Source organism: Cylas formicarius, unplaced genomic scaffold (assembly GCF_029955315.1).
Source record: "Cylas formicarius isolate icCylForm1 unplaced genomic scaffold, icCylForm1.1 PGA_scaffold_7__23_contigs__length_41026272, whole genome shotgun sequence".
Taxonomy (NCBI): Eukaryota; Metazoa; Arthropoda; class Insecta; order Coleoptera; family Brentidae; genus Cylas; species Cylas formicarius.
This window is the reverse complement of record NW_026844352.1, coordinates 39,704,703-39,725,475: the sequence shown is the minus strand read 5'-3', so window position 1 is coordinate 39,725,475 and position 20,773 is coordinate 39,704,703. Positions and strand designations below refer to the sequence as shown.

Here is a 20,773-nt window from a genome sequence, read left to right as displayed (position 1 = left end):
AAAAACATATAGTTTATTGACATTTCATTTAGCCGTTTTCGAGATATTTCAGGTTAAAAATAATTATCATTCGATTTTCTAGACAATAGCCATATTGTTTAAAAATGGTCAAGTCTGCCTAGATAGCAACGATATTATCTATGTGTGCAATTGTTTTGACAATATTCTACTTGTGACACCTACTCAATTAACTAATCGTTAATTACTGATATTTATATTGTTTCAATAATATAATTTTTTTATTCATTTCAAATATCTTAAGTTATTTAACTTACGCTGTAGAACTTTAGTTTTGATTAGATGAAAAAAGTAGAACATCGTTAAAACAATTGCAAACGTTGCTATCAAGGCAGACTTGACCATTTTTAAACAATATGACTATTGTCCAGAAATTGAAAGACCATTGATTTTAAACTGATATATCTATGTCAGTTATATGCCTTTGGAACCAGGAAAATAAGATCTACGTTTTAAGCTGATAATATATAGGACATTCCATAAAAAAATAGATTTTTCTGTCATTTTGACAGCTTGTGATGATCGTTTTTTTCTGACATTTGCATAAGATAGCAAAGCAAAAATCTTCAAACTTTTGTATCTACAGTTTTTTTTTCTATCTAACAAAATTGACCTGTAGGCACGCCTGGCACTTACCGTAACTCCAAGAAATTAAATTAAATCTCAATAAACTCTTAAAAAACGGGTCGTGTGTAAAACGTTTTTAATCGGCAATTTTAATTGGCGTTACAACGCGGTTTGCGCGGGTATCTTCTACTCAAATTCTTTAAAATCAAATCGTATTGTCTTCTGTTTATCTCGACGAACCTGCTACGCCACTGGGCGTAATACGAGTTGCTCTTTTTTATGCCGGGCCAGTGAACGAGGAAGGCACCGTCCAACACTACAAACTTGTAACCCTGAAGGCACAACTCGAGCATCTGAAATTGAGAAATTTCGGCGAGTGTCGGCGACGACGCAGGACAAATAAAGTCTGTTCATAGATATAAGAAAGTGACTAATAGGAATTAAGGAAAGACCCGGGCAAGCTGTAAAAATGAAATATGGCCGAACAGGTCCGTACTTTGCGTAGAATTTAATTATTTGGGGTTTTGTTAGGAAAGATACTAGACAATATTTATTTATTTATGTATGTATTTAGGTTTAAATCTAAAATAAAATTACAAATTATTTTTATTACCTACTTAAATTATTTAAGATTATTCACATAATATATCAGTATCACTATCGCTATCATCACCTGTTCTAATTATTATTTGTTCTATATTATTTGCAATATGGAAATACGATTGTTCTGCTTTTTCTATATGTTTAACAGAATTTGCCCAACTTTGTGGAGGGATGTTAAAGACTTCGGTTTCTATAAGTTTAAGGACATTGGAGTTAACACGGGGAAAAACATTGTTAAGACGAATGGCAGATTTCAGTTGGTGCCAAACATGTTCAATGGGATTAAATATACAGTGGTAAAGTGGAAGCCTTAAAACTGTATGCCCTAGATGTTTTGCATAATTATCACAGACGTATTCCTTTTGTAGGTTCAAGCTTTGTAGAACCTCAATTAATTGCTTTTTGTTATAATCTTCGTGAAAATAGATGTCATTATTACACATATAGTTTTGGATTGTTGCTTTTGTGCCACATGAGAAAGGGGTTTTAGTCAACTGTCTACTGTGATAACTTGCATTGTCCATTACAATGACGCTATTAGGAGGAATGTTTGGAACTAGTTTGTTTTTAAACCAACTTTCAAATAAATCAGCGGTGGTGTCTTCATAGTAATCCGGAGAAGAATCTTTAATATATTTCGCAGACAGAGAAAGTCCAACTTAAACTAAGTAGTATACCGAATCAAAGAATATTAAATACAGGTAGGTATAAAATTATTTTCTATTACGGACCACCCTTGGATAATCCCATTCAAAAGCAATTGGTCACTTTCTTATATCTATGAAGAGACCATACCTGCGGCATTTTATCCTGGAAGCCTTCCCAGGAGAGGGCCTCGTTATAGAAGGGTTCGCTTTTTGTGCCGATATAAACGGGTTCCCATCTGTGGTAGGGCGTCTCCCTTTTCACTGAAAGAAACGGCTAAAACGTAATTAATGAGTTGCTTGTGATCGCCGCGTGAGATAACCTGCGACTTCATATCATTAAGTCAAAAGCTCATAGCCCATAGCTCGAGTCAAAAGCGTCACCAAGAAGCGGCAACGTCGCAGCTTTAACCCATTTTGTCCCAGCGGTCCGTTCGCTTGTTGAACTCTGAGTGGAATCCTGCAGACGTTTCGTCTCACGTCTCACTTGGCATCTTCAATGCTCGCGCTCCGAAAACACTTCGAACACTGGGAGGTTATCGACGGTGCGTGCGGTATTTATGCCCTGCGCCGGAGATGGTAACGGTGCTGCTTGTGCAATTTTTTTCAGTTCTTCATCCCTGTTCCTCTCGTTTGTGAGCCTGAAGGACCGAGCAATCAATGTATTTGCCACTGCCTGTATCTGTGATGGGTGGTGATGAGATTTAGCGTTCAGATATCCATCTATCTAGTGTGTGTTGGTTTTCTATAGACAGTGTGTTCCAAATGTCCATCTTCGGTCCTTGTGATGTGCACATCTAAAAAGGGCAGACTGTTATCCTCTTCAAGTTCTATTGTAAATTGAATCCTTGGGTGAATGGAATTCAGATGATCTAGGAATTTCAAAAGCTCCTCCTTGTCAAAAAGCCATACAACAAATACGTCATCAACGTATCTTGTCCATAGTTTTGGCTTCAGATTTGCCTTCTTTATTGCTTTCTTTTCGAAGTAAATCATGAAGAGGTTGGCAATCACAGGTGAGAGAGATGATTCCATTGCTGCTCCATCTATTTGTCGGTAAATTTTCCCGTTGTACATAAATTAAGCGTTTTTCACGCAATGTCTTGACAGATCCATTATGTACGGCGGAAGATCTTCGTTTTCTTCTATAAGCAAGAGTGCCTCTTCTACCGGAATGCTCGGGTAGAGGGATTTGACATCGAAACTTGCCATAATGTCGTCCTTGTCCATCCTGAGAGAACCTAAAATCTGAGTGAAATGTTCTGAGTTTTTAACATAGGAGTCTGCCTTTTCCGCTATGGGCTGAAGTGCACTGGCCAGATGTTTTTCCAGCTTGCATAATGGTGAGTTAAAGGCGCTTACGATTGGACGCAGGGGTACCCCGTCCTTATGGATCTTTGGGAGCCCGTAGAGTTTTGGGCAACGACTCGATTTTTCCCTCGGAATAAGTTTCTTCTTTGTATCCTCGTTTATTGATGAATCGAGAATTTTGGACTTAGTTGTTTTTTCCAAATATGTCGTAGGATCTCTGGTGACTAGTTTGTATATTGGGTCGTTCAAAATATCCTCCAATTTTGCATTATAATCCGACGTATTCATGACGACAGTGGCATTTCCTTTGTCTGCTGGCATTATTAGAATATCTTCGTTTTTGTTTAGAGCGCGAGCATTAAAGATGCCAAGTGAGATTTTGGCGAAACGTCTGCAGGATTCCAGTCAGAGTTCAACAAGCGAACGGATGATATCCCGGAATATAATGTCATCACATTTTTCCATCCGTGAATCAATACGTGAAAATATATATATATATATATATATATATATATATATATATATATATATATATATATATATATATATATATATATATATATATATATATATATATATATTAGTACCTGTCTTCGACAAAACGGATACCAAAGGCGCACCATCAGCAAGGCAATCAGTAAACAACAACAGCCGCAGCAGAGTGTGCAGGACGAGACCCAACGAAGATCGATCGCTGTCCTGCCATACATCAAGGGGGTTACTGACAAAATCGGCCGAATATTACGGAAAAACGACATATCAACGGCATACAAACCTGACCATACTATCGGAGCAATACTAAGAAACCCAAAACAAAAAATTACTCTGGAAAACCAAGGAGTATACAGTGTAGCATGCGGATCGTGCAGCCTGACGTATGTGGGACAGACCAACAGAAGGATTTCAGCCAGGCTCGAGGAACATCGTTTAGCCATAAGAAACAAACAAACAACATCTGCTTTGTTTCAGCACCAACATCAGACAGGCCATAAAATTGATTTCGGCACTTGCAAACAAATAGCTAATATTCCTGATTTTAGGACTAGGATTATACGAGAGGCCATCGAAATAGAAAAGTCCGGACACCTCCATACGAGAGACGACGCTCTGCATTTATCCAACACGTGGAGAACGATAATCAAACAGCAGAGCGATGCGCAGCAGCCAACGGGGACATCGCAACTACGATCGGGCGAAATTAACAACGCGACAATTCAGGGGGCGGAGCCACCTCCCCCCACGCACAAGCAGCACCGTTACCATCTCCGGCGCAGAGTATAAATACCGCACGCACCGCCGAGAACCCCCCAGTGTTCGAAGTGTTTTCGGAGCGTGAGCATTGAAGATGCCAATTGAGATTCGCATAATCACGGTCACCTCATGATTGTGCATGCTAATAAAGCCCGAAGGAGATGTGGAATCTGCCGCAGCCACACAATTTACGTTTTTGATAAATGTAATGTGCATTTACATACTTTATGTTTTGTAAAATATTACCAAATATGAAACCGGGCGTTACCAGTGGTGCGCTCCCGCACCATAAAATATTATGCGTTTTTTTTGTATCAAATCAGGTTCTATTTGGAACACAATCTACTTTTTTTAGTTGTTTTCTGTCAAATTTGAACTTTCGTATGTATATTTTTGTATAAATTATATGTTACATCTTATGTGCCCCAAAACATTATTTATTGTTTTTTCCCAGTGGTTCGTTTACGCACCAGTATTTTTTTGTACGTTTCGAGTTTTTATTTTTTTTTTTTGACACATGTAATGTATTCTTAAGTGCAACAAAATAAATAATTTCAGAGGAAGAAAGTATTTTTTATGCTTGGGACAATATGGGTTAAAAAACTACCAACTAACCAAATTTTCATGACAAACCAATCAATCAAAACAGAACACGTTCGTTCCTTCATAAATAAAGCGTTTCGACATGATACTGAATAAAATTGGAATAATTATGTCCAACACGTCATGGCAAAAAACCGAAAAGGAAATACGGCCGACTGAGAGCGACAAAGTAAAAATGTTAAAATAAAATTGCTGAACTATAACATAAGACTCTAAACTGTATTCTCAGTATGACTTGAACTGTACCAAAGTTATCAAAAGTTAAAATCAAATCTTACAGAATTTATCATTTTCAGTGGCAATTTTTCTTCAATAAATTTAAATTAAAAAATAATTATTATTGGTAGATTTTCATTTGAAAAAAAAACATTTTTAAAATTTCACGTTGCTTTTTTAATTAAATTTTTTGGCATAATTCTCTAGTCCTTGGTGTTTAAATAATAATGATATAAATAAATATAAATAAAAATTCAGTAATTGACATTGAAAAAATTTCAGTTCAATTGCAATTTAAATAAAGTCTTTTCAATAAATATTTTAGTATTTAGTTAATTTAAACTTCTTTGCTCGTATCTTCAGAAAGTTAACGGTGTAGCGCAAATGTTTATAACAAAAAATTGTAAACATTTCGTATTACAATAAGTATAATAAGTAATAAGTAATTACACAGTGTGCCCAAATTGGATAGTGCAATAAGGTCCTTGTTTTTAATTTAAGCAATGGAAAATCATATTGTTTTATTGCCAAAGCGACTTCCACCAGCTACTGTAATACTATTTACAAAACTTCTGGATTGTTCCTCCGCATATTGGGCCATGGAAACCCTAGGTGTTTGACTAATTAGATTTTTTTTGTAACGCCAATAAATTTTACTTAATAATAATAAAAACACATCAATAAAAAGAAAATTATTACGAACTTTAATACAATGTAAATATTATACGGGGTGTTCACAAAAAAAACTCTATATTTACAAACAGTTTTAAATAAAATCGGGAAAACGGTTTAATAACACTACACAAAATGTTGAAACATTTTGAAATAATTATATTTAGGTAAATAAAAAAAAATTATACAGGGTATCCCATAAGTAACAATTCAACAGAAAAAAGTTATTTATTTAATATCGATTAAAACAAAATATTGTTATCGCATTTTTTAAAATATTTAAGTTTGTTTGCTTGAAAGAAACGAATTAAAACAATAACAGGGTTTTTATACATCTAAAGTATCACTCACTTAATCACTTTGCTCTGTTTTTCTTACAATTTCTGCTATAGTCATAGCCCTGAAAAAGTTTGCATTTAAGGTTTTGATTTATAGTTACTCTTAGTGTCAAAAGAGCATGACAATCAATAGTAAACAAAAGTTAGGACAGAAATAATAACAATGTCTGACATGAATTAAACTTAAGTTCCACCGTCGCTCTCTAAAAAAAAAGAAAACAAATTTATTAATATTATAACGAAAAACATTTTTCTCCGTTCTTTCAAAATTATTTTTATAAAATAAAGCAGGTATAGTATCAACAGCATCCCTAAATTGTGCTAAAATTTTAACATATTGCTTAATAAATTACATATTTTTTTGGGCTTTTTTTAACATGACTCACAACACAACAACAGTACCGATCCAGTCATGGCGCTACAATCTACTTTCCACTGAAGATGGCTGCCGCAGTAGCAGCTGAAAGCTTTTGTAGCAAAACCAACGGACCACGGCCTAACAGAACGAAAAAATCTCACAGATTACGACGCCGGTCGTGAAAGCCTACGCAATTCCACTCACAATTAGATTTTCTGTCGAAACTTCTAAGTTTGCAGAAGTTAAAAAGTACTATGTCGATGTTCCTGTTAATTGTGTGATGTGTGCTGTGATGTGATGAGTCATGATTAGCCATCCAGCCTTTCTTTAATAATTGTAGGTACTAACCCCTCTTTTGTCAAAAACTTTGACAGCTCTACACTCAATTTGCGTTATTTCCGACATTTTTTCCGAAACGTCTTGTTTAAAATGCTGTCAATAAAAAACTATTTGACGCGAGATTTCAATTTTTTTTTTCGCAGCCTACTAAGATATATATTTAAAAGAAGACAAAGTTTTATCGTGACACTGGAGCTGTCAATCTGGGAAATTTTGGCGCTAACCTCGTATGTGTTGCAGACACTGATAATTTGACAACTGTACCGTGTGATCTAATATAATTAGTGCTGCCACCTACACTACGGACATAGAAATAAAACACTGTCTATTAATTAGGATAAAAATTTTGAGAAATTATGTAGATAAAAAATTATTAGAAGCTATTTGTGAAACGTTCAAAATTTAGTATATTGTAAATGGCTGTAATTAATCTTCTTTTAATGATAATCATACTTTGTTATACGGTTTTGGAAAGCTTAAAGACTCAACTTTAACAATATGAAAAAAACAGGTACACAGTAAAATACGAGCCAGTTTCGGCGAATAGACGAAACTTTTTATTGTACTGTACATTATTGCATTCGTAATTAGAACTTCCATTTGAAAGGTGAAAAAATAACTTTCTTTTTTTTTACATCAGAGAAAATGAAAACGAAATCGGCAAATAATATTACAGTTAGCTGTGGAAGTGGCTTTGAAAAATTGTTAGTTAATTTACTACCTCGATCGCGTCGCCAGGATCGGATTCCATCCATACCTCCAAGCCTGGAAACCTCTGGCAATGGTTGCAAATATGGCGATGAAAATACGTGGCCCTCTCGGCGGTCAGCAACAATTTCAGTTCTTCCTTAGTGCGCGGAACGGTTTCGGTCGATTCGACTTCAAATATGGGAACTACGTAGACCCTTTTGTCGCATCTGCCAGTCGGACATTTCGACTGTTCTATCATGTTCATGAATCGTCTGGCTAATTCTAAAATGAACTGCGTTTATTTTAATCGTTTCTTCTTTCGTCATAATTCCCAACTTAAGCAGGAATTTTTAAAAAGCACGTCAGGATTTCCGAGTAAATCGGATTCTCAGATATATTCTGATGGTTTGACTGCCAGAGTCAGTAATTCTTACTTGTTTCTCAGAAAATGTGAATAGTTTTTCAGAAATTCCGATTTGTCATTTGCGGTTTTTGAGAAACAATTCAGTTCTTCTGAAAAACAAGTCAGAATTTCTCAGCTGAGTTAGAATTTATAGAAAACAACTTTTGAAAAACACGTTAGAACATCTGACACAAGACTCTCGAAAAAATCAGATATACAGGGTGATTTAGAAGGAATGGAAAATCTGTGAACTGGGTGCACTGGTCGCCAAAATGTTGTGAATGAGAACTTTAAACTTATTTTCCAGTAACTCTGACGTAACTCAGAAATTCTGACGTTTTCCAGAAGTACTGATAGGTTTTTTTAGAAATCAGTTATTAGAATTTGGTTTAATAAGACAAAATTAGGTCCTAATGAGAATTTTGTGCTTAAATCAGAATTTCTCAAATAGAAGTATGAGTTTTTGGACGCGTCTTAACGGACAGTGCCAAATGATACCTCGGGTATACGGGGTGACTGATTAAGCACGGGCAATCTCTAAACCGGAAGCATTGAGAAATTATAAGTCACAAATTGTTAGATATCTTTCAAAAATTCTCACCTAACTCAGAATTTCTAAATTAATTTCCGAAATTTTTGACTCAAAATTCCTCTGGTATTTTGTGACTTATACATGTTTTAGTTTATTGAATCAAATTTTCAATCAAATCCTGACAAACGATAAATGAGATATACAGGGTGAACCAGAAACAATGCATATAGAAATTCTGATTTAGATCAGAAATTCTGACTTATTTTAAACTTTTTTTTTAATTCTGACTTGTATAGATTTTAGCTTATTAAGGCGAAGAATAAATCGGAATTTATAATTTAAGCCAGAATTTTTGGAAAACAAGTTATTATTTCTGAAACACAAGTCAGAATTTCTTAATTAAACCAGGATTTCTGATAAAGAAATCAGAACATTTGACATAAATCTCTCGCAAGGGATCGCCAATCGATAAATCAGATATACAGGGTGATTCAGAAACAATCCACTTAAAAATTCTGATTTATCTCAGAAATTATAACTGATTTTTCAATCATTCATCATTCATTCATCATATCTTGAACCTTTTTTTGAAATTCTGACTTGAATAGATTTTAGTTTATTAGAATTTTTGAAAAACAAGTCATTATTTCTAAAAAATATATTATAAAATATTTGTCATAAATCTCTCGTAAAGGATCGCCAATCGATTAATCAGATATACAGGGTGATTCATAAACAACCCATTTAGAAATTCTGATTTAGCACAGAAATTATAACTCATTTTTCATTCTTTCTGATGTCATTCAATTCAATTGAATTTATTTTGAACGTTTTTTTTTTTAATTCTGACTTGTACAGATTTTAGTTTATTTCGGCGAAGAATAAATCGGAATTTATAATTTAAGTCAGAATTTTTGAAAAACGCGTTATTATTTCTGAAAACCAAGTAAGAATATCTGGTGAGGGACTATACATCAAACCATTATGATTGAGAAATTCTGAATTAGCCCAGTAATTCTGCCTTGAGTTAGAAATACAAATTGAGAATTTAATTTTAATACGTAAAATTTATAATGGAATTGGAATGAAAAAAATTGTTCTACAAAAACGTCTTATTAGGGATTACATATTTTCAATTACTTTTTTTAATTCTGTACAAGACCCAACTAATCAACTTTTGAAAAAAAAACAACCAGACGAGCTGAGCTTTACCTTTGCTGGGCATCAGTTCCACGTCGGACACCATCACGTAATCGCTGACGGACGCTGACCTCGCTACGTTTCGACACACATTGACCGGGTACCAACTGTCATTGGTGCGAATCAACGGCGGGGGTTCGGTTTTTTTTGGCGACCCTCCGATGATGTCGCAACTCGTGGGCGGCCCTTTGTTGAAGGATAACGTCGACTTGAACGTCACATTTTTACGGAAAACGAAATGCAACGAAACCCTGGACATGGCGGGAACGCAATAGCAATAGTGAATCAGTTGTCTGATGATAGATCGAAGGTCTCCATCTGGCACGTAGGCTGCTACGCTTACAAGACCGTCCCAATACCTAAAACCGAACGTTGGTGTGGAAACAGAACAAAAAAAAATGTTTAAAATCTTGGACTGAACTTAAAAATAAATTAAATGAACTGGAAATTACGGAGAGGCTGAAAGACTTATTCAATTTTTCCTTTCATTCTCTTTTCGTCGTTTTTGAATATTGCCTTGCTTTTTTCAGTGTCAATTTTTTTCTTTGTTTTTCTACAGTTATTCTTTTTGATTTGTTTAAAAATGTCAGTTGTGTCTGCGCTCGTATAAAAATTATGTATCTCGGTAACGGTAAGTCCTATGGGATTTCTGTTGGTACATAAATGATCACAGTCGAAAAACAAAAATTTTTTTTTGTCTGTTTGTCCGTTCTCCGTTCTCTGTTCTCCATTCTCGTCTTTTTGTTTTTCCAGAATAACTTTCGTTGGAGCTACAAAATTGAAACTTGCCACCTTTTTAAGCACATAAGCTTATAAGAAATGGCCCAGATCTGACGCCGGTATCCATATTTTTTTCGCGATTTTCCACTATTTTTTGGACCGTGCTATGAAACACGATAAGTGTCCGAAATTCGACTTCATATTTGTCATATATGTGCAGCTTTGCCCCGTGACGGAACCTATTGAAAACGGGGGGACTGGGGGGTCGGGTAGTATTCTAAAAAAAAATAAAAATCGCGCGTGCAAGGGTCTACAAAAAACATCATTTTTCAAAAAAATTCTTGAACCAGAAGAAGCAGAAGATACGGCTCTATAAACTTTCATTCGTGTCAATTTTTCAAAAGTATACAGGGTGCGGCGCAAATTCAAAAAAACTGAAACTGATTGGTATAACTGATTCAGATCTCGCTTTCTTTTATATTGCGATTTAGCCCGCATAGACAGCAAAAACTTTTGTATTTAAGGGTTTCACCTATTGTACAGGGTGTTCTCGATATTCCGTGCTAAATGAGAAATGCGTTAGGTGTCCTAAATTTGATATCAACTTCAAATTTGGCAGAGAAGTAAAAGTCCGTGTCCACATTTAAACTGTAGAAATTGGGCGCAATCAAATATTACCAAGTATTTTTTAAATATATTTGATTTTTTTTTTTTTTTGGTAATTTTAGCTTCCAGAAAAATATGTTTTCCACCATAATCATTCATCCGAGTTGCAAAATTCTTTAACCGGCCGACGCAGAAGATCCAGTGCAATAACATTTATTTCAAGAATTTTTTCGATTTTATACAGGGTTTTCAAATTATAAGCAAAAATCTAAAAGACGTAGAAAATTGCTTTTTTACAGAGTAAATTATTACCCGCAAATCAAAAATCGTAAAAAATATGGCTAATTGGTTCAAACGGTGTCATAGGCCGCATCAAGAGCTACAATTTTTGTATTTGCGGTTTTCGTCTTTCACATACGTTGCTGGGGATATTTGAAAAAATCCATATTGAAATCGCTATTTCGGGGGCTGTCAAGACGCCATGACGTCATGATTATTACGGCGCAGTGCATGGTTTCAGAAAAAACTTATTTTCTCGAAAACCATTTACTCCATTGGAAAAATTCTTGAACCAGGACCCGTGGAAAATCCAGGGCTATAACCTCTACTTCGTACAATGTTTGTATCATATACAGCGTGTGTCATTTATGGGCAAAAAATCTAAAATATGCTAAAAATTACCGTTTTTGTGGCTAAATTATTGGCGATAAATGAAAAACCGTTAAAGATGAGAACCGTGTCGTGAGAGTTTCAAGTTTCGTCAATTATACAGGGCGCGAGATATTTGAAAAAATATCCTACGACAACGCTATTATTTGTGCAAATTTTGATATTTACCGATGTTTGCTGTAATTTTGAAGTTCGACGAGATGTGAAGGACATTTTATACAGGGTGAATGCACAATTAAATTGCATCGATTTTTGCGAAAGTTCCATTGTGGTCCACAGGAGCACGATAGAAAAACAATGCGTCCCTTTACCACACGCACTACGCGCTACGGACTTGCCCCGCCCAGTGACCCAAAACGTAATTGGAAAATCGGCTAGCCCACGATGTTTTAAGAACATCAAGCAATTGCCGGTCACTTACAAGGCAAACAAGTCTGCGTGGATGATATCGCAAATTTTTGAAGAGGAAATATGGAAATGGCATGCAAAATTAAAGGGGAGGAAAATATTACTTCTCTAAGATAACTGCCCTGTACATCCCCATATTCTAAATCTACGGAATTCACATTTCTTCCAACCAAAACGACAAGTGTATTACAACCGATGGACCAGAGCGTAATAAAAAGTCTTAAGAGTCGATACAGGAAAAACATTTTAATGGAAATGATCGAGTCCGAAGACAAATTTTCCATTAATATGACAGATGCAGTCAACTTTATTAGTAAAACTTGGAAAGAGGTGACAGCAGAAACAATTCAACACTCCTATCGTCATGCAGAACTTATTATTGAGACAGAATGCGAACAATTACGTTTACAAGTAAGGAGTTTATGGTGATAGATCAGGATTTGCCTACAACTGCAGACTTGACAGAGGAAGCCATATTACAACAAGCAAGAAAGGGTAAGGAAGAGCACCAAGAGAAAGAAGAAGATGAAGAAATTGATCTGGGACCACCACCAACCATTCAACAAGAGAAATTTTTTATGTATCATGGGGAAGATGTCCCTCTCGAAGAAATGGTGAAAATACAACCCAAATTACGAGATGCGTATTGACATACTAAAAAAATTCAAAAGAAAATGAGCGATTATTTGAAACATTAAATGTAGTTCTTAAATATTTATATAAAATATTCCTAAGTAGATGTTAAAATATGTATATAAAATAATTAAATATTACAAAACACATGTGCGTATTGTTATTTTCCAAATGCCTATAACTGTTTATAACGAAAAAAAGGCAGTCCCTTCAATTTCGCTATATAAAGTGTCGACTGTCGATCCAGAAGATTTGAAAATAGTAACTCCGCAGTTGATGTGGGGTTTTAGCATGTACTTTGATGTACATGTACATGTAGATTGCTCGGGATAATTTGGTCTTTTGTTTCTTATCGTTACTCTTTCTTAGCATATCACTTAAGGGCTTGTTAATCTCATCTATTCTGTAGGCTTGAAGATTAAAGTGTTGTTCTCCATGTTTTCATAAGGTGTTTCAGTACATTGGCAAGCTGACTGTTGATTTTATATTATCAAAGGAACCCCAAACTCAACGACTTGCAAGTAACATCCCTGTCGGAATTTAATAATTGTCATTTTATTATTATTCGTGAGATACCGCGGTCCCCACTATTAGAAAATTCATATTTCACATAATACGCACACATTTCCGCACCACTTATCAGGTAATGTACTTGATGAATTTTTTTTAAGTGGTTTCCCCAGTAGTTATACTCCACGATCTATTGTAATTAAGAAAATTTGATCAGATCGTATCCTACTGATTGAAAGTATGGTAATATTGATAATTTTCAAAATGGTTGTTGCCACAGATAATTGTCTACTTCTACTTCAATTATTTCTTCATCTTCATTTTCTTTTCTTTGCAGAATCTCTGTCCGCTGTTCTAAGAAAAGGGATGCATCAATTGTCTCTTCATTAGAATCATATAATAATTTCAGCTTCTACTTCAAATATCTATAATGCCATCAACTTCATCAACGAAACGAATTCCATTTGTAAAGATGTCGTGTGGAGAAGAGTAAATCATTGTAAATACTTCTTGGCATTTTGGATATTCAGTCAAACTTTGTGATTGTACTTGGGCTTTCAAAAAGTAAATAGTAGCAGTATCAACAAATCAATATCTTCTTTATCTCGTTTACTTTCTTCAAAAATAGGAAGGTATACGTTCCTCCACACTGGAACAATGACGTAGCTAGCAGATGTTACTCAAGGTTACAAACAAAGGAACTGAAAGTACAGTAGTTTATTTTTAAATACTTTTTTAATTTTAATTCTGTAGTTCCTTATTTGACATTTCATATACAATGGTATAATACAATATTGGCTTGGCTTTAACTTACTTACCTAAGTACTTCCGTTAAGTAGCTTAAGAAATTGGTAGTAAGATGCGTGGCGTAAGTGACGGCGGGTAATTCAGGCGATGAAGAAGATTCCACTACGTGGTACAATGCGCGGAAAGGACTAGATGCTCCTAATTCGGGACTGCCGTACGTATCCCCATCGAAGAAAATGAAATCTTCGGGTAAGCCGTAGTTGAACTTGCAGTGACTCGCGTTGGACGGTACTAAGTACCTTAGGTACGCTGCAAATGCGATCCGACGGTTAAAGTGACACTTAAGTAGAAGGTATTTTGAATAAAGTCGGAAAAAAATGTCTTTATAGGTTTTAAGATTTAAGCTGAATTTATTTTGTGCCAATGCCGCATTTTGAAGACCTTCAACTCTTATACCCCAATATTAGTTTTAAGGCCTTACTTATGCGTGCACTTTTAAAATTTAAGATGGCCGACGAATACATTTGCACAGTGTATCCCATTTTGAACACTTTTTCGGGGTATATGTGCCACTTTTACATTCTAGAAAATAGTCTCCAACTTAAACACAACAGTTGTAGGTATAACATTATGTTAGTATTAGTATATTAGTAGAACGGACTATATTAAGTTGAAAATTATTACATATTTAAATAATTTAATTTCAAAGTATTGAGTTTCCTGTATGTTAGTAATTGTTCACTTGGATATTATTTTTATTAGACTAATCATGGAATACTGCTACAAACAAAGTAAAATATGGAAAAAAACTAAATTTGGAGCTCAACTTTCGAAACAACTTTACACGAACGTTTTTTTAAGCTCTTCAATAACTTGTAAAACAACCGAGACACGAGGGTGGCCCCAAAATCGAAACCCATGACAATTTTGTTGGCGGAATCTCAAATTTCAAAAAAAAAAAGAGCACCGCAACTTTCTATGTGAAAAAATAACCGAGGGACCCATAAAAGGGCCCAAAATGGGATAGCCGGTATATTATTCTTCCAGAATCAACCCTTCATATGGTTTTCAATAATAAATCCAAATCACACTAGTATCTAACACAAATAGTCAATATTTAACAATACAACTAATACAAATTCCATGCACACACTGCTATTTATTAATTTTATTAAATTGTTATTATTAAATTTACTGATTTATTAATTTAAATTTTTTAGCCAAAAGGGGCTTAGAACCGTCATTGTTATACTACTTTTTGCGTAAACATGGGGAAAAATGGAAACATCACTACAAGCTATGATTAATTTTTTTTTTGGGTCGTTTCAGGTTTTCTGGAAGGCATTAATTAGAATTTAGGTTGCTATGGTCTGTTCATAGATATAAGAAAGTGACCAATTCCTTTTGAATGGGATTATCCAAGGGTGGTCATTAACATACAATGCAACGAGATTATTACCTAAAGTTTCGGAATTTAAATTCAGGTAAAATTGTGGTCCGTAATAGAAAATAATTTTATACCTACCTGTGTTTAATATTCTTTGGTTTGGTATACTACTTAGTTTAAGTTTATTAGTAATCATTCTTATTTCGTGTGTAATACAGCGTGTGTTGAATCGTGTGCGAATTATGCAAAATATTTGCGAGTCTAGGGTACCTCAGGAGATGCTCCCGCCCAAATGCAGAAAACACTATTCTATTGAGACTAAGGAAGTTATAAACAATGTTTATTTGACTTTCATTAAACGTGGTGCCAGCAAGCAAGCATCTTTAGAAGGAACGCCCACATTGACGAAAATTCCAACATTAACTGTATGGAAAATTGTGAATAATGCCATTTCAGCGAGGAAAAAAACAAGCGATGCTGACATTTTCTCGAGTGTAGATGAAAGTGATCAAGATATAATACGGCGTAAAATTTACCAGTTATACGAGGAGCAATTAGATATCTTAATTAGGAGGCTTGAAAAATATGAAACCGGTGTTAAATGTGGCAGAACTATCTTATGGAAATTTAGTCAACACATGGGTTTTAGATTTAAAAAAATTGACAAAAGCAAGTTTTAATGCAATCTTTTAGAATTCGGAAATGACGACTGGAATATTTTGAAAATATTAAGATTTACAGAGAACAACAAAGGCCAATTATTTACTTGGATGAAACCTAGTTCGACACTTATGATACTCCGGAAAAGGGTACGGTTGACTCAACTGATAAGTGTAAAACAAACGCACCATCAAAAAGAGGTAAAAGAATAACTATTTTGCATGCTGGCTCTAAAAATGGTTCAATTCCAAATGGACTTTCTCTGTCTGCGAAAAATATTAAAGATTCTTCTCTGGATTACCATGAAGGCACCGCCGCTGATTTATTTGAAAGTTGGTTTAAAAACAAACTAGTGCCAAACATTCCTCCTAACAGCGTCATTGTAATGGACAATGCAAGTTATCACAGTAGACAGTTGACTAATACCTTACCAACAATCCAAAACTACATGTATAATGACGACATTTATGTTCACGAAGATTATACCAAAAAGTAATTAATTGAGGTTCTACAAAGCTTGAACCTACCAAAGGAATACGTCTGTGATAATTATGCAAAAAATCTACAGCCTACAGTTTTAAGGCTTCCACTTTACCACTGTATATTTAATCCCATTGAACATGTTTGGCACCAACTGAAATCTGCCATTCGTCGTAACAATGTTTTTCCCCGTGTTAACTCCAATGTCCTCAAACTTATAGAAACCGAAGTATTTAAGATCCCTCCACAAAGTTGGGCAAATACTGTTAAACATATAGAAAAAGTAGAGTATATCCATAATAATTAGAACAGGCGATGATAGCTATAGTGATACTCATATATTATGTGAATAATTTTAAGTAATTTCAGTAGGTAATAAAAATAATTTATAATTTTATTTTATATTTAAACATAAATACAAACACAAATAAATAAATATTGTTTAGTATCTTTCCTAACAAAACCCCAAATAATAAAATTCTAAGCAAAGTACTGACCTATTCGGCCATATTTCATTCTTACAGCTTGCCCGGGACTTTCCTTAATTCGTATCAGTTAGTCATTTTCTTATATCTATGAACAGACTTTAGAGAGTGTACTACTGTCCAAGTAAGGTCTCTTCGTGTCAGTTACCTCCCGGCAAGTTGTCCCGGCCGTCGTCGTCGTATGTTCCGAGTGACAGGCCGAAATGTTTCGCGTTGAACTGGTAACCGAAAAAAATCAAGAGGATGCAGCACGTCAGCACGGCGGAAAAGCATCGTTTTTGGTTCCTGGGCCCGACGACCATCGAAATACTCGTTATTTATCTAAAATCCGAGAAAAATGAAACGCTTTCGCGCATGCAGTTGATAAGAAACACATTGCAACAAAGTTATTACAAAAGGCGAGCGAATAAGAATAAGATAAATTATCTCCGCACTAACAATAATTTTGAAAATTTGGTTTTGAAAATTAACGTAAACACGCCTACGGCACTGCAAAAAATAGCTTTCAGAACTAACAATACAATAGGAAAATTTTTAAAAAACAATAAAACGAAGTGTCCAAAACCTCAGGTTGAAATACCGATCATGTCCTAAAACTTATATTGAACAAACAGGTAGATCCTTCAAGAAACGCATTAACGAACATAAAAGAGCTTTTAAAAACAATAGTCTAGATTCTAATTATGCTACACACTTAAACACAAAAAAATACATTTTTGACGACAGTTTTGATATTGGCTACTTAAAAACCCAATTTCTTGGATTGATGGTAGGTTTTTCTTCCTCATTTCTACAGATTCCAGTCGAAATCGGCTCTTCCGACATATATCTTATCTAAATCCGCATCAAAACAGCAGAAATCAGCTTATACTATCATCCACCCACCCAAAACTACCTTAAAAAAGCAGATATGTACTTGAAACCCCTCTTGTTGGGACAAATAAACCATTGATTTCGAGTAGATTATAGTCAAAACCTGCATTTTCGTAACTTAGCAGACTGAAATATACATCAAAACTGCAGATGAATACTTAAAAACCCACTTTTTTGGATTGATAGTAGGTTTTTTTTTTCCTTTATTCAAACAGATTCTAATCAACATCACACACCTATCACACTTATCACACAGCCACAAAAAGTAGAAAATTAAATTTATTGGAAGCCATGGAGATTAACAAAATGAGACATCAAATGTATTGCTTAACGATCAATTAGATTTAAATACCTCTCCTTTATTGAACTTAAATTCTCACAACAACATTAATTAAGTTTTATTGTCATTTTTCGGGATATATAGTAGCAGGTAGTTTGTAAATATTACATTTGTTAAAGACACGGATTGTCGAAACAATTGCCATGTGAATATATATAATTTCGTGATAATCTGAACTTATTTATGTTGTTAAATGGATTTTCATTAAGTAAAAGCCACCTCAGTTCGACTTAACCATCGTTTGATTTTTAAATTCGGATTTAGTTCTTGTAATGATACAAATAATGTTTAAATGAACCGAGATCGTCATTTTAATTAATCAGGTTTAAATTTACGAGGCCCAAATTATCAAATGTCACAATAAAATTGACTTTCGACAGTTTCAAAATTGTCGGCCCGCGTTATTACTCACGTGACATGTTTAATTGCGTCGGAGACCCGGCCATCCACGATGATAATTCAATCTTCCGACAACGGAGCCATACTGACGTTTGGTTTACGCGAAACTTAACCGATTAACCGCGATTGCGTGGACCGAGTCCGACCAGGGCCAACTGCGCCCCAATGCGGAGTTTGGGTACGATCAATAAATTTATGCACTGCCACTAGAGGGGTCGCTGCAGGCGACGTTATTTTGTTTCGTTCTTCTTCATTCCAAGAATAATGGCTTGGACAATAATTCAACCACCAACGTTGCTTACTAATATGTCAAACATAAACATATTTTTATTTGTCAGTCAGGGCACTCATTGAAATTATATAAAAATATAAAATTTTTGCCTACTCGTCAAAAACGAGTGGACTAAAATATAAACATATAATCGGAATAAGATATTCTATTAAACACATATATAATATACAGGGTGTTCCATTAAAAAAAACATGTACGCTTATATGTCAGAAAATTGACAGCGTTTTGTTTTATACGTCACTTGGCTATTAATCCTAGATTTTTTTTTTGTTTACCCTGATATCTCTAAAAACAAACTAGTTACAGCCAACTAAAATGTTATCAAGATAAACTAAACGCACGGTACAGGGTACGAGTGAAACTGAGCATAAAATTACAGCGATGAAATACGTACGTTCAACTGCATGTCAAAGAAGAACCTTATCAAGTAAGGACGCGACTGAGATGTATGTCCGACATGATGATGTTATCAAAATTTTCATGACTTGCTTAGTTTTTAAAATACAGAGTGATTTGGGAAATTTAAAATTCTGGGGCACCACCCGTATCTCGGGTATCCTAAGAAATATTTTTACGTAAAATTCAGTGGCGTAGTTAGTTTTTTTCTTCTAAATGGTTTCGTCTTTTTGAAAAAATATAAAGGTTGGTTAGCCTTGGTATAGGCTTCTCAAAATGGCACCTGGGGGTGCTGGCGGGTCGGGGAGTATTTTTAAAAATTTAAAAATTGCATTTGCATGGTATCCGGAAAAAAGTTATATACGACCGAATAAATTTTTGAACCAAAAGACGTGCGAATCCAGACCAAAAACCTTTATTCTTTTTTACAATGTACAACGTGCAAAAAACTGAAAATTGGCCTTTTTTATAATGATAATCGACCGTAACTAGAGGGCATTGATTCAGTTGTCAGTTTCTTTCACATATTCAAAAACGTAATTTAGTATAGAAGTTAAAGTCTATTCCCATATCTAAACTGTAAAGACTGGGAGCAATCAAGTTTCGGCAAGTATTGTTTATAAATTTTTGAAGAAATTTCTTTTGGGTCATCCTGGCTTCCAGACAAAACTTATTTTTTCGAAAACTGTTAACCCGATCCCCAAATTACTTTAACCAGGAGACGCAGAATAACTTTTATTTTAAGCATTTTTACAATTACGCACAATGTTTTTCAATTATGCACAAAAATTTGTAGACCCTGAAAATTGTTATTTTCCAGAGTAAATTATTAAACGCAAATCAAAATTCTGAAAAAACATGGCTAATCGATTCAGACCGTGTTATTTACTTATTTATTTATATGTCACAGGCCATTCAACAGGCAGACTCAGCTACTCAATTACAGAATGGCACAATATAGGCTTATCTCTACAGTGAAAGCAAAGCTTGGATTTAGGTAAATTATAACTACGATCTAAAGAAGTTTATATTTAACACCGGTTTCATCTTTATCAAGCCTCCTAATTCAGATATCTAATGTAGGCACGCTTTGTTCGTCGTATAACTGGTAAATTTTAAGCCTAATAATATCTTGATCACTTTCATCTACACTCGAGAAAATGTCAGCATCGCTTCTTTTTTTCCTCACTGAAATGGGATTATTCACAATTTTCCATACAGTTGATGTTGGAATTTTCGTCGACGTGGCCGTTCCTTCTAAAGTTGCTTGCTTGCTGCCACCACGTTCAATGAGAGTCAAATAAACATTGTTTATAACTTCCTTAGTCTCAATAGAATAGTGTTTTCTACATTTGGGAGGGAGCAACTCCTGAGATACACTAGACTCGTACATATTTTGCATAATTCGCACACGATTCAACAC

The 20,773-nt window shown here is 34.7% G+C and overlaps 1 protein-coding gene across 1 annotated transcript; it reads right to left on the bottom strand.

Annotated features, from left to right (window-relative positions):
- Positions 1-276: 276 nt before the first annotated feature.
- LOC132704875 (beta-1,4-glucuronyltransferase 1-like) lies at positions 277-18,812 on the bottom strand. Its single transcript, XM_060675180.1, has 7 exons — positions 18,676-18,812; positions 17,199-17,371; positions 14,110-14,347; positions 9,758-10,104; positions 7,642-7,892; positions 1,984-2,109; positions 277-938 (listed from the first exon to the last, which is right to left on the bottom strand). Exons 2-7 carry the CDS (start codon positions 17,350-17,352, stop codon positions 735-737), a joined length of 1,320 nt encoding a protein of 439 aa, XP_060531163.1. The 5' UTR covers positions 17,353-17,371; positions 18,676-18,812; the 3' UTR covers positions 277-734.
- Between the last annotated feature and the right edge of the window lie 1,961 nt (positions 18,813-20,773).

What these genes read in the sequence shown, in the direction of transcription:
- LOC132704875 (XM_060675180.1), bottom strand. Translation starts at nt 17,352, where the DNA reads ATGGTCGTCGGGCCCAGGAACCAAAAACGATGCTTTTCCGCCGTGCTG. An exon ending in GGAACTGATGCCCAGCAAAG is followed by an intron (nt 7,893 to 9,757) that starts GTAAAGCTCAGC and finishes AGTTCATTTTAG; the next exon opens with AATTAGCCAGACGATTCATG. An exon ending in TCCAGGATAAAATGCCGCAG is followed by an intron (nt 939 to 1,983) that starts GTATGGTCTCTT and finishes TCTCAATTTCAG; the next exon opens with ATGCTCGAGTTGTGCCTTCA.